Source organism: Andrena cerasifolii, chromosome 8 (assembly GCF_050908995.1).
Source record: "Andrena cerasifolii isolate SP2316 chromosome 8, iyAndCera1_principal, whole genome shotgun sequence".
NCBI lineage: Eukaryota > Metazoa > Arthropoda > Insecta > Hymenoptera > Andrenidae > Andrena > Andrena cerasifolii.
This window is the reverse complement of record NC_135125.1, coordinates 3,932,847-3,949,056: the sequence shown is the minus strand read 5'-3', so window position 1 is coordinate 3,949,056 and position 16,210 is coordinate 3,932,847. Positions and strand designations below refer to the sequence as shown.

Sequence of the window (16,210 nt, the reverse complement as noted above, 5' to 3'; positions counted from 1 at the left end):
TTTCTAGAAGCGACGATCCTTTGAAAAAAAGTGCAATTGACGTGTCACGACATCTACCGACTAGAATCTGAAACACTCAAGTGTGAAGTACATTATGAAGAGTTTTGGCGAACGTTTATTTTTACATCAAGGGAGGTAGTGTGTTCCTATATCGTTATTTCCTTAATGATTTTGTTAAGAACAAGTGTATGGTTCAGGTAAAAAAAATTCGTAGGTTATTAACTCTTTATGAATGAACTCTTCACTTGTTAAACTCTCATAATGTTCCAAAAATACGAGCACATTGCTGTCTATTTATTCAATTATCTAATAAACCGTACGGTAAATGTCCAATTTTTTTTTTAGAATTTTATAGGAATACTTAAGCTTTTCATTGCAACATTTTTTAGGACTTTCTCACTATTTTTAGGGACTGTAACATTTTATAGAAATTTTATCGCTTCTCCCATAACAGCCTGTGTATAAGAGCGCAACTTTGATTTCAATTTTTTCATAAACCCTGCTGTCAATCGACTTGAAATTTTAACACAATGCGGACTACACTTTGGACATTAGATCAAAACACTTTTCAAAGATTTCTCGTTATTTTTGCTCCGGTAGCGAACCTCCTTAAGGGGTTATGCCTGGTCAGCTTTCGAAAAAGAACGCGATTCTCGGGAATTTTTTGTGGAATATCTACTGTATATTTTTTCACAACTATTCGCTTATTTTAAAAGTACATATACGTAGCAACTCTCAGTAATTTTGTTGTAGAAAAACATTAAGAAATGTACGAATAACAGCCATTCTCGTGGAAGCTGTTTTGCTAAAGGCGCTGCGCGGCGAGCGAGTTTTCTCTGAGCCGGATCAGCTAAAATTAAAAATCCAAAAACACTCTGTTAATATACGGTTGAATTCAGTAGATGAACGAAGGTTTTTACAAAAAGTTAATTTTTAACAAAATGGCGGCGGTTCAGGCAAAATCACGTTTTTCCGATGTCTGAATTGTTTTTTCGGTAATTAAAAATACAGTTTTTGTTAAAATAAACAAACCTTCGTTCATCTACTAGTCTTTGGTACATAAAAGAAGTCTGCAAAAGTTTAGACCAATCGATACAGCGGTTTCCGAAATATCTTGCTCACCAATATCAACACAGCTTCCATCAGATTGGCTGTTATTCGTTCGTTTTTTATTGTTTTTCTACAACAAAATTACTGAGAGTTGCTGCATATATGTACTTCTAAAATAAGCGGACAGTTGTAATAAAATATACAGTAAATATTCCACAAAAAATTCTTGAAAATCGCATTCGTTTTCGAGAGCTGACTAGGCATAACCCCTTAAACGACACAACGGTTGAAGGATTGTAGAGTGCGATGAGATTGTTCGATAATTAATCGAAGAAACTGATGTATTCCGTGCCGGAGGGCGGACTCATAGACTAGAGTTCCTTGACACGGCTAATACTCGCTGGTATTCACCTATGAGTCCAATTATATGACTCAACAGCTTCACGAACCTGACGAGCGTTGCCACGCCTTCACTGGTAGCCTTTTCTTTGTTGCGTCGCAGGAGGCTGCTTATTCAAGGTACATACTGTATCCTAGGACTTGTGAAGTAACTAACAGATGCAGCCGATAGCATCTAATGCAAAAAGGGTTAAACAGTAGATAGTCAATTTCTAAGTGAAAAGTACGAGGCACAGAATATGCAGCCAGCGAGTTACTTCCCTTCGGCATCGTCACTCTTTTTATCAATGTTTTGGTAATGCAAGAAATATGCGCCAAGCGACATGCTCGCTGCCAGCAGTGAGTTAAACATTTGTTTAAACACACAGGACACTTTTGTCACCGTTTATTTATTAATTTCCGCTTTTACTAACTGACTGCTAAAATTGCTGTCGCAATTCATTCTCAAATTATTTAAAACACGTGAAAGTTGTTTATATCAAAGCTGCTAGGTGTGATGGGAAACGATTTTGATTTTTTTTTTAAATAGTAACGTTTGCTCTTAATGATCTACTTTGACTGTGTGCAGGTTATTTGGATATTATAAAAAGGTATCGCGACCCCAAAAAAAGTTGGGAAACACTAAGTGGTATATGGAATCCTCTCGACGTCTAACCACGTGAACGAGTCCGCTAGATAAAGTGCCTCTCGCAAGTTCAAGTAGTAGACTAGAGAAAATGCAGAAAATCGCAAAATAAAGGGAAATGTTTGTTATTAAAAATTAACTGCGTTTCTGTACATTTTTTAAATGTACATAATGATCACAAAAATCTAGGGTTGATTAAGGAATATCTGAAATCGAGCGATCCTTTCTTCTTTTCATAATTTTATTGAGGGGTTATGCCTAGTCAGGCAGTCGAACAGAGGCGAATATTTGTGAATTTTTTTTGAAGAAATGGAAGCGTATATTTTTACAGAACTTTTTGCGATTAAAAGAGCAACGTTTAAAGAACATTTGGTAATTTTTTCGTAGAAAAATATTTACGTTTATAATAAAATAACAAGCGACATCCAAGAAGCATTTTTAAAAATTTGGCTTTGCGGTGAGCACTGCCATTCGTAACCAGATTATTTAAAATCAAAAAACAAAAAAGATTTCGTTAGTATATTAATGTATCCTCGGGTTGACGGAGAGAATTTTCCGAAATATTAAGTTAAAACAAAATGGCGGCTATTTAAAGTTGAAATCCTGATTTTTTCCTGCAAAAATTACGCGAAAAAATCGGGATTTCAACTTTAAATAGCTGCTATGTTGTTTTAACTTAATATTTCGGAAAGTCGCTACTACCGACGCCGTTTTGCAATTCGAAAAAGAAGCCTATTTGAGATACTGCTGTATTTCTTTTATATTTATCATAATTTTACTGTCATAAATTTTTTTTTACCTGTTATAATGTTAAGTAAAGTACCCTTAAAGTTCCAAAAAGATTAGCGCATTAGTATCATCGCAAAAAATTCCTAAAAATTGGTAAAAAAAATAAGTCGTTTATACGGACTTCTGCCCTTAAGCGATGCTTGCCAAATGTTTTACCAAATTGCGTTTTTATTTTTTATTAATAGTCGACGGGTTTCCAATTCAGCAACGCATGCCCCTGGTTATCGTTGCATAACACTGTTGTCAATTACGTTAAGGAGCAGGAACACGCTCCCGAGAACTCCAACAAACACGGTTTATCGCGGCGCACACCCGATCCCACTGCAATGCATACCGGTGGTCGCGTGCGTTGTGTGACTAACAAACCAGTGTCTTATCTGGGCTTACTATTTTCATGACATCTTAAGGTTGATTCCCACTAGCGCTCACGGGACGTGACGCCGACACGCTCGAGCCACGATGGCGCTTATCGGAGAATCGATAGCATTGTTTTAAACAAGAGCAATCACATCAGAGGAGACGCTCCGATCACGCTACACTCAACCGAGCGTGGACATTCCGCGGGGACAATCTTTAAGCGTGGTTGAGCGTAAGCGTCTCACAAAGATATATTTTTCCGTGATTATGGATGAAAAGTTAAGGCTGCACTTCCGAAAGGAACCGGTAACCGATCGAGATGAAACTTGGTGGGTATTACGAGGGGTGTGAACAGATCCCAAATATAAAATTTTAGCTTCGGCAATTAATGCGTTCAAAAGATACAAGGGTAATTGTGCATAGAAGGGTCTGGGTTAGGTCTGGGTTAAGTCTGGGTTAGGTGTTTCGGGAGGGCCCCGCCGTCATGGCGCGGGGTTGTTGAGTGCGGAGTTTGCCTTTGCGCTGAGAGGGGGGGGGGAGGCAAGCGGATGTATCGCTAGTTTGCTCCCGCGTAAAGTCCCTCCCCTCGTGCGCGCGGCTCCGCGCCCGAGGAAGACCACCGTGGAGTTTTAGTGGGTGCAAGTCCCACATAACCCCGTCCCTCCCCCCGGGAGGGGGGGGGGATATCCGTTAGGGATTTCTCCACGTCAAAAAAAGAAAAAAAAAGGTCTGGGTTAGGTCTGCCCGAAGTAGTACGACAGAAGTTCCGGGCACCGCCATGGGGCCCAGTAGGAGGTCATGGAGAGGGGGTTTTCAGTGGGTATTCCGCACTTGCGGCGGCGAGTCCCACATAACTCCCACAGTAAGTGTCGGGGTATGCACAAATGCATTTTCCCCCTCTAAAAAAAATGTCTGGGTTAGGTCTGGGTTAGGTTAAACCCAGATTATTTTAATCACTTTACCACGCCTCCCCCCCCCCCTCTTAACAATATTTTTGTTAATTTATACCGACACAACGCGTTCCACTTTCCAACTTGTTCCGGGTATTAGTATTGGTTGGGGCTAGATTAGTGCGCAGTGCGCGTAAAGCATGGTAGCGAACCGATGTAAGTTTGACGATGCTAAAAATGATAGTGTGGTTACAAAATTTAAAAAATCAAAAATGGCAGGACGGCAGGGTTCCCGGGTAGGGGGGCCTGCACCAACGTCCAAAAAAAAATTTTAAAAAAATTAACAATAATGGTTTATTAATATTTAAGAAACTGATAAATACCCGAAGCTACAGTTTTAGATTTAGGGTCCACACCCCCTTTCCACCCCTCCCGTCAAATCTCCTGTCGATCGGCCACTGGGCCCATTCGGAAGTGTATCCAAAACTTCTTTTAACTTATTCCGACACAACGCATTCCACTTTCCAACTTGTCCTGGGTATTATTATTGGTTGGGGCTCCACACCATCTCCCTCCAAACCTCATCTCGATCGGCCACCGGTCCCTTTCGGAATAATATCCAAAATAGTTAATTGAACGAATTACGTACTGAATGCCGTCTTTTCGAAAAATAGTTGAACGTACTACTGTGCGTGGCATAAGAGGAGCATGATCGTCGCTTGAGCGCTAGTGGGAATCTACCTTTACTCCCTCTCCATCTCCACTCTTCGCACTTGGACAGTGTAAAAAGTAAAACCACCTACACTGCATTCCATATAAGAGCATACCGACGCCCCTGCCGATTTGCGACCGATCTGCGCAGCTCCCACTACTACCCACGGTTTGAACCGCACGCGATTGGTCGTGGTGGTTTCCAAGGAATAACTGGTACACTCAGCTCAAGCGATTGTGGCCGGTCGAGATTCGATTGTGGGACAGCTTACCACGGTTGGCTTTTTTCCATCGCTAACATTCTACAATATTTCATGAACATGGTTTAGGGCACTGCCAAGCCACAGGTTTCCCGTCTAGAACACTTGTATTTCATGTTGAAACTCCACTGTGGCGCCATCTGCCTATGAGAGACGTTCGCGCAGTCTTGTTACAAAATTTAGTTTACATTGATTCGATTATGTTTATTTTCCCGTTGTTAACATAAAATAACGGATAGATTTTGAAATAAATGCGTATTTCTTTGCTCTACACATTTCCACTAATAATGAGCGTCTCAGATTTTAATCTGTGAAGACTGCTACGAATAAAATACCACAAGACTTTTTCATCTCAGTATTCTGGTTTCCTAACCCTTGCCATCTCTACGAAATACATAACATTCGTTTCCATTCTTTTCCTTATTACCCCACGATCCCGCTTTATTTATTTGTGTCTTCCATTATAAATCCGCTGATTGATTTACTTTGAACATTGCAAATTTTTTCGTTTATAGTGTCAAAATTATTATGATTTTTCTTGAAGTTCATTGCAATGAAGGTCATTTGACATTTATTCTTGGTGTCATTTACGCTACAGCATCGCGAACAGAGCAGATGGCGCAGATTTATATAATTATGACTATCATAGGCAGATGGCGCCACAGTGGTATTTCAACATGAATTAGAAGAGTTCTAGACGGGAAACTGTGGCTTGGCAGTACCCTCACCGTGTACATGAAATACTGTATTTGTATTTTTTGTTTTCCTGTGTGTTTCTAACACACAGGATGGCGTTTCAAGCATTTCGCTTATATTGCCCAACGAACGATAGTCATTTTTTTTCCTGTTTCCCTCCTCTCTCCTTCGGGTCCCAGCAGCAGCGACGCACCGGGAGACAGGTAGGTGATGGTCACCCATCTTTCCCCAGTACGCCGCCCGTGATGTTTAACTTCGGTGATCTTACGGGAACCGGTGTTTCCATCACGGCCATGGCCGCTGGTTGAAATACTGTAGAATTTTAGCGATGAGAATTTCGATCGGCCACAATCGTTTGAGCTGAGTGTACATCCCAAACGCGGGTCCTGCCAGTTTGTCAACGTAAACAACGTCCCGCCCGAAAAGTTAACAGAGAGAGTAGAGGGCCGTGCGACGGAGAAAACATAGGCGGTTAAGTGGGGAGTCGGGCGTAGCAACGCCTCCCGAGAGTCGCGCCTGCGCGAAACAGGTATGCTCTAATGTGGAACGCAGTGCAATAGTGAACACGAAAACTCTTTCGCAAGGTATCACTTCGAAAACATAGATTTCGAATTTTGTCAATGTCTTGTTGGTAAAACTGACCAGGTTCATTGTTCTCATTCTTCGGTAAAAGCAGTTTTAAAATTCCATCTGTTATAATAAGTCAGATAATAATTGAAAGCTAGTGCAAAATACACAATGGAGTTTTATAATTCTACTGTTAAAAAATTTGCAAAGTAATTGCTCCCATTAATCTTTAAGGATTTTAAGTAACTGATATATTCTTTTTTAATAATCGTGGTTGGAAGAACAAACTGCCTTCTTAGTTTTTAAGACCGTAAATATATTAAAATATTTTCCTTGGTTTTTCTGAATGTCTGATATTGTGCAAGAAATAAAATGTTCATAATCCTGCAATAATTATGGTTGCAGCAGGCAATAACGTCACTCTTTTGGTAAAAAATAAATATAAAATAAATAATTGAAGTGTCTTTAACACGTTAATTTATTTATCTCTTTTTCCTCTATTAACCGATTTCCATAGCACTCGAAGCACAATATTTATGCCCATTGTTAATTATCAATACTCAAAATCTAATTATTATCAAATTAGTCTAATTTTAAAATATGTCACTAAAATCTGCGTAGGCTCGACTAAAACTGCATAAAATGTCTTCTTATAACAAATTGATGTTTGGCATTACGCACAAATTCTTAAAAAAATAAAAAAAAAGTATCTTCTTAAAAAAAAAAAATAAGTATTGGAACACATTCACAACTTCGTGCAATCATTCTAGAATCATAAAAAGAACTCTACGGCAGTAGTCCTTCGTCCATCGAATACCGATACAAACAGTCGCGTGGGGTTATCACGAGAAAACGAGTTACGGGCACGATGACTCATATAGTCAGTTTTGCAATAGACGCAAAGGACTCTCGTAAGGTATGTACTCCAACCATTTACTTACAGTATCAGCATTGTAATCGTCGAATTCCCACGTGTCACTGAACCGAAAACAACTCTCCAAGCATGCGAGTGATCGTGTACTTATGTGTGCGAGTTTACAAAGTGGTGTAAAGTGCTTCCCTTGGCGAGTACCTAGAAAAGTGACCAAACTAGGAGTGCGCTCGGGTCTGCTTAACCTCGTGGCTCACTTACAGCTTGCGGAATGCAGAGCGCCAATTACGGAAGAAAAAGTCTTTGATCTGCGGAGCGCGCGATACGCGTAATACTAAATTGCGCAGGGAAACTCGTGCATGTTCGTAACTGCGTGAAAATAAAGCAGCTCTCGTGTTTACGGGCGCACGATTACTCGCGCATCAACATTACACGAACGAAACAGAAATGTTGTAGCCAGATTTTCTTTGCATAATCGGCATTCCCAGTCGGTTTCTTTATAGAAAGTTGTTCGTTTGTAATTTGTAATAATCTCGCTCGCCTGTTCCTTTTTTTTCTTTTTTTAATTATACTTTCCTTCGCTTCCGGGAACTACGCTGCATTGCGATCGTAATAGCGGTGCTTGGAATTATTGCAAACATGCTTCAGTCTGTTTGACCTGTATTTCCATAAACAAGTAACGTGAAAATGCTTGCGATATTTTTTAAGCGTTTCTCATGGTGTCCCGGGTAAAAGTAAATAGAAGATTATTTACCACGAGTGAATCGGGAATGCGAAACGAGGAATGTATTTGAAAGTATATATAGAACAATGTGTGAAGTTATTGTGTATTGTAGTACTCTGTTACATCGCAGGCTATTTGTCAAGAGTTTGCACAACTTTCAAGAAATGGCAGGTCATTTGTTTTTGATAGATCTCATCAGAAGATACGAGGCGCAAATACAGCGCAGCAACGTGTGCAAATTGCTAGAATTTATTATTAAAATTCAAATTCTGCTCGAGCTTGTTTTCGTGTACTTGGTGAAATTTTTGGTCGACGAAATCGATCTTTCGAGCGTAGGGGGAACCGGGGCTGGTTGTCCCAAGGGGTTGGTTGACTAATTGTTAATAACTTTGCACCGACATATGCTCTACTGCGGGACGATTTACCGTAGAAAGAAGTCACTACTATGCTGTGCATTTATGTCCGACAGGGTTGCCAGTAGAGATCCCTATTTCACGTGTATTTAAATACACGTGTACACGTGTATTAAACGTATCCGTACCTCAATCCGTGTATCTTTTAGTACACGGGTACCCGTGCACTATTTCACGTGTATTTAAATACACGTGAATTTAGATACACGTGTATTTATAAATACACGTATATTAACGTATCCGTATTTTGATTCGTCTGATTTTTAATATCTATAGATATCCCAGAACTCTGAGGGATTGCGAAATTCATAAAAGAATTAATGTATTTAAATATATTTACTAGAATAATATGTGGAAAGTATGGTTTTACAAATTTCCAGATTATAAGTAATAACACAATTATAAAATTAACAAGATTTATTTAATCGATTACCTATTTCGATACAAAAAATTAAGGCGTCACTGGTAATAAGCGAGTTTCATTTTAGACGCAACGATAATCCTTAAAATTGAGAAACATCACTCGGTTTTATTACACTTATTGCTTAAGTGACCGTCATTGCCCATTCTCCCGTAGTTAATGCCCAATTCTGATCAAAATACACAAATACGTTGATACACGTGTATTTAAATACACGTGAAATAGTGCACGGGTACCCGTGTATTAAAAGCTATATGGATCGAGGTACGGATATATGTAATACACGTGTACCCGTGTACACGTGTCTTTTTGCTACACGTACCATACCGTGGTCTCTAGTTGCCAGGCGTGCTGGCGTATATGACGTCGTACATATCTTCTCTTTGGTCGAACGGTGTAGGAGAAGGGGAACACTCATATCTGATTGGTGACGCTGTGACGTCACACCAGCGCTGAGCCAATCCAAACCAAGTGACGTCATATATGCCAGTACGGCGCACAGTGTGGCTGGAGAGGGAAAAATTCTTAAAATGCAAGTTGTATTTTTATGTATCCATCACTGTATCCTGAAAGCCAATAGACCAACGTATCTAACGTATATGACAGATATGTCATATTCATGTTAATTGCAAAGAAAAATTGATCTGAAGTTAACCTTTCGTATTCTAACGGGAAACGTGTCAATATTCGTACGAGATTGTCGATTTTTTTCTGAATTCCTCTAGATATTTTTATCTTTTTACCGCATGTATTTCGAATGTGTGTAGTCTCAGCTTATTTGTGACATAAATATTTTTCGAAAATTCTTCACTGTAATCCCACTATACGACTTCAAATGAAGCTACCCAGTGTTTCAAGTTTTCGTTAACTCTTTTAGGTTTATAAACAAAGCTCCGCCTTCCTCCGGGCTCTAGATAGTACTAATTGAAAGCAGATACCATCTACTAACAGACATAAAAAAATTGGCTGCAACTATTTGCAATTTTGGCTGTTATTAATATATAATCACCCGAGTGCGCTGTGCACTCTTCGTTTCTTCGGTTTATTACTATTTCATTTGTTAAAGATGCTTCAATTTTATTTATCTTGCTGTCCATGTAACCGTTGGCTATTAACAAATAATATAAAAAAAAAATTACTCAAAAATATTGAGAAACACCGAAGTTATGACATTTTTTCCGCGAATCCTGTTACGTACCCCACTGTGCGCCGCACAGTGGTCCGTCTATTAAGAAGCTAGCGAGACAAAAGTAGTCGCGGTTCATCCATAAATCGTCAGTGTTTCGAAAACACCATCCACATTGTTTTACCACCCTTAAAACGTTCACCCCTCACAACGGAAGATCTCCAACACGAAAATTCCTAAAATTACGAAACTTTGAGGATATGCAGAGGATATATCGGTATGTATTACGTATTTCTTTTTACTGCCCAAAAATTCAGTCTAAGGGGGTAAAATTGACCCCCGAAAATCCGGCTATTTTCCCATTTTGTGTTATGACTCGCGAATAAATGAACAGTTTAATAATGCAAGGTTGCAAATATTTGCAACTGTAACTTGTCAATATGTATTCTATAAAGCAAATAAAACAAAAGCCCACAAAAATTTCTAGTTTCCACGAGGTTCCCGGATATCTAGAGCTTTTCCAACGAAAGCTTTTGAAAAATCCACCATTTTTACGATCATATTTCAATTCTGTACGTTGGAAATTAAGGATGAACTTCAGTGACAATCTTATCCAAAAGTTAATCCATTTCCAAGATATTAATAAGTCTTTTTCCTGTGACGAAAACCAGTCAGAAATGGCAATGGTGTATTTTTATCGCAAATTCAGTTGAATTCGCTCTTATTTTTTTATCTTATTTTGCTAATTTATTGAATATTTGATGATTTATCATTAACTTGTTTGATGGAATGTACGTTAGGAGGATCGTCATTTTTATAAAATACATACAAATTTGCATACCATATCATTCCGACATCTCTGACTCAGTAGCTCCTAGTATGACAAGGATCATTCATTTTGGATGGGTCATGATTTGGGACTTTTGTCCCGCTAGGTCATCAATAAGACGGACCACTGTGCGGCGTACTGGACTGCCCGCAACCTTCGGCTTTTTTGCGCTCCCCTGCATCAGCGCCCAGGGCACCAGCCCTACTTGCCCCACCCTAGATACGCCTCTGTGAAATTGACCCCTGAAAATCCGGTTATTTTCCGATTTTGTGTTATAACTCGTGAACTGTAAAATAATTTGTTTACCATATGCTAGATCTAATTAAAAGAAGTAACTTTTGTCCTGAAACTTTTTTTCTATCTCTTACAGTTCGCGAGTTACAACACAAAATCGGAAAATAGCAGAATTTCCAGGGGTTAATTTCACCCCCTTCGAGTGAATTTGGGCAGCAAACAAAAATTGCGTTGTAATCAGGAGGAAGTCCCCTACATATTCACGAAGTTTCAGAACTTTTTGAATTTTCGGGTTCGGGATCTTCCCTTGTGTATATAAACGTCATTACAGCCTCAACTAGCATGCTAGAAAGTCCGCGGATTATGTCATTTTGATGTATTTGGACGTGCTAATTACGATTACAGTGTAATTGTCTTGCACAGTTACGACTATAATCACAATGTAATTGCCCTGCGCAATTACGATTACAAAATTACACTGCGTTCCATATAAGAGTGAACCAACGCCCCTAGCGATTTGCGACCGATCTGCGCAGCTCCCACGGATCTGACGCACGCGATTGGTCGCAGCACGTTCGTGATTGGTCGTAGCACTTTCTAAACCGGTTTACTACCAATCAACAGTGTATCCCTGCGCGAAACGAGTATGCTCTAATGTGGAACGCAGTGTACGCTGCAATTGTTCTGCACAATTACGATTATAATTCAGAACTACGTAATTGCAATTCTAATTGTGGTCAACTAAATTAACGATTACAGAAAGTAATCTGTAATTGAATTACACAATTACATTTCAATCGTAATTTGTGATTTGTAATTGATTAAAATTTTGCTCAACTCTTTGCAACATGTAGGTGTTTCACCGTTCAGCTCGCTCTGCTGAAAATATGTGTTGCTGCTGTTCGTGATGGCGTGGAAGAAATATCCAAACCTATCAGTTCCTCGCCGTTCTCAACAATTCCGAAAATCGCACGGTAGAACCTGGCGTATTTTGCATAGGGATTTGAATCCGCACCCGTACAAGATTCAATTAACGCAAGAACTGAAGCCTGGACCCCATTCCGTTGCATCGTGAATTCGCTGTAATTGGGCTTTGGAGCAGAGCGGACATTAATTATTGACCACGAAGATCGTGTGACTTAACACCATCAGACAATTTTTCATGCGAACTTTACCTCTGGGAAAGCTTTTCTTTTTCGCCGAAAATTTATGTGGATCGAAAGCACGTGTCAAATAACAATTTTGAGTTTAGGAATCTATTCGTTGAAAAGTTATGAGGCGAAAAAGTTGCAAAATTTTTACATACTTTCTATGTCTTTCGACAAAATTTTTACCTATTTTCTAGTTTCTTTGTTTTTCGAAACGATTACATTGTGGGATTTCGACAGCATGAAATACTTACAAGGGGAGGACACCATGTGGTAGACACCGATTTTTGTGAGCCTTGGCAGGATGGATCTATGTCGAAAATAAGTAAATAGGTGTCCGAAATAATAATAGAGATATTTACATGGAAATTATTAAAAATTTCATAGCGGCCGTGGGGTTTTAGTGGGTAAAAATCCCACACTACCCTGGCGCCCCCGGGGATTCCACTCTGAAGGTGTCGGGGTGCCTTTTCAAGATTTCCTCAAGTTAAAAAAAAAATATAAAAAAATAATTTATAAAAAAAATTTATAAAGTTTTTTTTAACGTGGAGACATCTTCAAAAGGCACCCCGACTCCTTCAGAGGGGAATCCCCGGGGGCGTCAGGGTAATATGGGATTTTTACCCAGTAGAATCCCACGGCCACTATGAAATTTTTAATAATTTCCATGTAAATATTTCTATTATTAAGGCCCACGCTAATAATCCAGAGACGATTGGCGAGGTGAAAAACAATATCACAGCCCTCATTGATGAAACTGAGCCACAGTTATGTGTGAACGTAGTGGGAAATTGGGCCAAATTTATGGGACTCGTGAAGAAAAGCCGAGGGGGACTACTACGAAGTAGACTTCACGACAAAATAAAGAGACCTGACGAATCTCAAACAGTCCGTGCTTTATTTCAATTTGAAGATGCGACACTCAATTTTGACAACCCTTTAAAATCGAGTTTTATGTATGACGCTCCGTTCTGAAATAACTGGTGTCAAACCGAATTTATTTTCACGCGAAACAGCTGTCACGTGCACACAACACTCAATCACGATTGCGAATAAAAATCTGCACGTTTCCTGACAGTTTTAATCAGCGCAAATAAAATGCTCCTTTTATGACAGTGGTGAACGTTAAACATCGATGTAATTCAAACAAAACCGAGCACGGTTACAACAGTTTTTGTAACACACACTACAGTGGCGGGCGAAAGAAAGTTTATACGTTTTAAAATCGCATAACTTTTTTTAGAATTGGTCTAAACGACTTGAGTAGTTGTGATAAGTTAGAAGGAATAATTCCGTCGTTTTGAAAACAAATTGTAATTGGTCGGAATGGCGAAAAAAAATAGTAAAGGTCGTTTTTTTCAACTATTTTTCTGAGCCTGTAATGAAAATTCGAGAATCCCGTTTGCAGATTTAAGTAAGTTGTATACATGTTGAAAATTTCATCAAAACAGGCTAACGTTGCTCTGAGCTACCGACGCTTAAAGATCGCAGAATAAGGTTAGAAATCGATGACTTCGGCATGTAGCGAAATCGCTGCTCGATTTAACGAGCATATTTTAATTCTAATTTCTACCACACGAAGTTTTCTCCTTTCCATAGCTATACGTACAGTTACTTATATGTATAGGTATGTAATATATTTTACATAAGTAATAAGTGGACTTCAAAGTAGGAATTCGCAATTCTAATTCACATTAATATAAACCTTGGTTAATAATGTTAATATACCTACTTTTCTTTTGGGCGTATTCAGTTGAAAAACTGTACACAGTTTATTTGAAAAGATATTATTATTCGTAGAAGTAACAAAGATCGTGTAAAAAAAAAATTACCATAATTCAATATTTGATTTATACAAATGTAATTGCAATAAGTTAATATTCGTCTGTATAATATTCCTGAGATTTTATTATAAGCTTTAATCTATTATATTATACATAGATTAAACTAATTTTCTGTGAAACTCGGGTTCTTCCACTCTTCTAGCAAAATTTATTCAAGCACTTCTTTGACAGGCGGTACCAACTAATAATATGTTAATCGAGGTTTATACCAATGTAAATTATAATTGGTAATTCTGAATTTAACATTACTTAAATAAGTAAGATATGTTATACGTATGGGATGAGCGGATACTTGTTTGAGTAATTGTACATCCGCGTAATTCTGCAATATTTAATCGATATACAGTCGAACCTCGATAACTCGTATTTCAAGGGAGGGGAGAATCTTCGAATTATAGAGGTTACGGCTTATCGACTTTTCGAGTAAGCGAGGTTCAAGAAATGAAAATTCGACTTATAGAGGCTTTGTACGACTGTTAATATTTCGATTTTTCAACTTTTACTTTTAAAATTTTAAGTAAATTATAAGACACTTTTCATGCTGGAAATATTACTTTTTCTTACATATTAAAAAAAATTGTAATTTTGCTTTGTGCTAGTCTTTTACTGTATAGTAATTCAATAGTATTTTCTCAATCGTGAATAATACAGAGAAAACATTTTCCTCAATATTTCCAGATCTTTCTACGAAATTTGTAATACATATGTAGAAGTAAACTTCGACTTGTAGAGGTCGAAGTTCTTCTACATTCGAGTTGTAGAGGTGAAATACATAATTTAACATGCAAAATATAGTTCGAATTAAGGAAGGAAAATTCTTTTATTTAGAGTGTGTAGAGGTGTTTACAACAGAGCGAAAGGGAATTTAGAAAAATTTCTACTTATATAGGATTTCGAGTTATCGAGGTTCGACTAGAATTGATCAGAATTCTGTAACGCAATAAAAATCGCCTTACATGTCCGAAATAAACGCTAGTTTCATTTCTCGCATGAAATATAATTTCTGACATTTTCCAAGACAGCGACAATAGTTTCATTTACATATCTTTGTCCAGCCATGTCCATTTCACGTATCGCGGTATAGTCGCGGCCATTTACGCCCACCACTTGGCATACGTAGGTTCTGTTAGCTGCAATCCCTGCCTCTCGAAACCTCCATCTGTAGGTACACCATGGAATCGAAATTCACAGAAATGCTTGGATTTTCACGGGCCAACTTAACGACAAATCGTGGACAATCATATCCCACTTAAAAATCAATGAAAAATGTTCATTTGGGGGTGGGGGAGGCTGGTGACAAATTTTTTAATTTGGTCATAACTTTTTTTTAAAGGGTGGGCAAACGAAAATTTTGGTTGAGGAAATGTGGACAAATTGAAAACTGTTCTTATTTTATAAAAGTTTGCACTTTGAGGTGCCAATTCCACAGATTTGAGAATATACCCATTTAAAACTTGCTAACAACAGCTAAATACGTACGTTTATTATTTAAATATCCTGCGGTTTATGGTATGAAAATATTAAACATTAATTGTGGTGGAATTTCTATGCTCTGGGGGTACCAGATTAAATTCAATGATTCCTCTCCAGGAATATAATAAGGCAAACATTTATATTGTGTGTAAGAATTACGGTTAGTTTATTATTAGGGTGAAACGAAATATAAGGGTAAAATATTTTTTTATTATTCACGATTTCTAATAGTGGGCAAAAGCTGCCTTTTATAATGTTATTTAAGCTGTGAAAGTTTGATCTTGATCAACAAATTTTTTGGGGTGCCGCGAGCCATTCAAAAGTCACACAATCAGTAAATATGAATTTTTTAATGGCTTGCGGCACCTCAAAAAATTTATTGATATAAGATCAAACTTTCACAGCTTAAATAAAAATATTTTACCCCCATATTTCGTTCCACCCTATTTATTATATGTGCAAGACGCATGTACACGTAAGTAAGTGAGAGAATAATACAAATTGAGAAAAGGGTGAACGACGTGTATGTAAATCTAGTGTGATATAGACGGTGGCGCCTCGCCCTAATGCGTGTACCTTGAACCGCGAGATTTGAAATATAAATCTCAAGAAAGTGTAGTTTGTAAATACGTAACGATTTCTTATTAGCAGTAATATTTATTTGTACAATAGGTTTTAAGCAAAATAACTTCGCATTTCTGCATCGCAAAAATATTCGGACATTTAGGTACCTACTTGCATTCTGTAATTTATCACGTCTAAAGAAACTGTTTGTCTTGCGGA

General features: G+C 38.1%; 2 protein-coding genes across 8 annotated transcripts in view; one reads left to right on the top strand and one right to left on the bottom strand.

Moving 5' to 3' along the window:
• The window catches only part of Crb (cell polarity complex component crumbs), a 96,943-nt gene that overhangs the window by 50,688 nt on the left and 30,045 nt on the right, over window positions 1–16,210 (bottom strand). The gene's annotated exons all lie outside the window — the stretch shown is intronic.
• Window positions 7,198–16,210, top strand: part of Sick (sickie) — a 626,930-nt gene continuing 617,917 nt past the window's right edge. For all 3 annotated transcript variants that reach the window (XM_076818204.1, XM_076818201.1, XM_076818200.1), the window contains exon 1: window positions 7,198–7,260. In XM_076818204.1, the coding sequence (XP_076674319.1) occupies window positions 7,213–7,260 (48 nt within the window). In that variant the 5' untranslated portion in view covers window positions 7,198–7,212. The remainder of the gene's footprint in view (window positions 7,261–16,210) is intronic.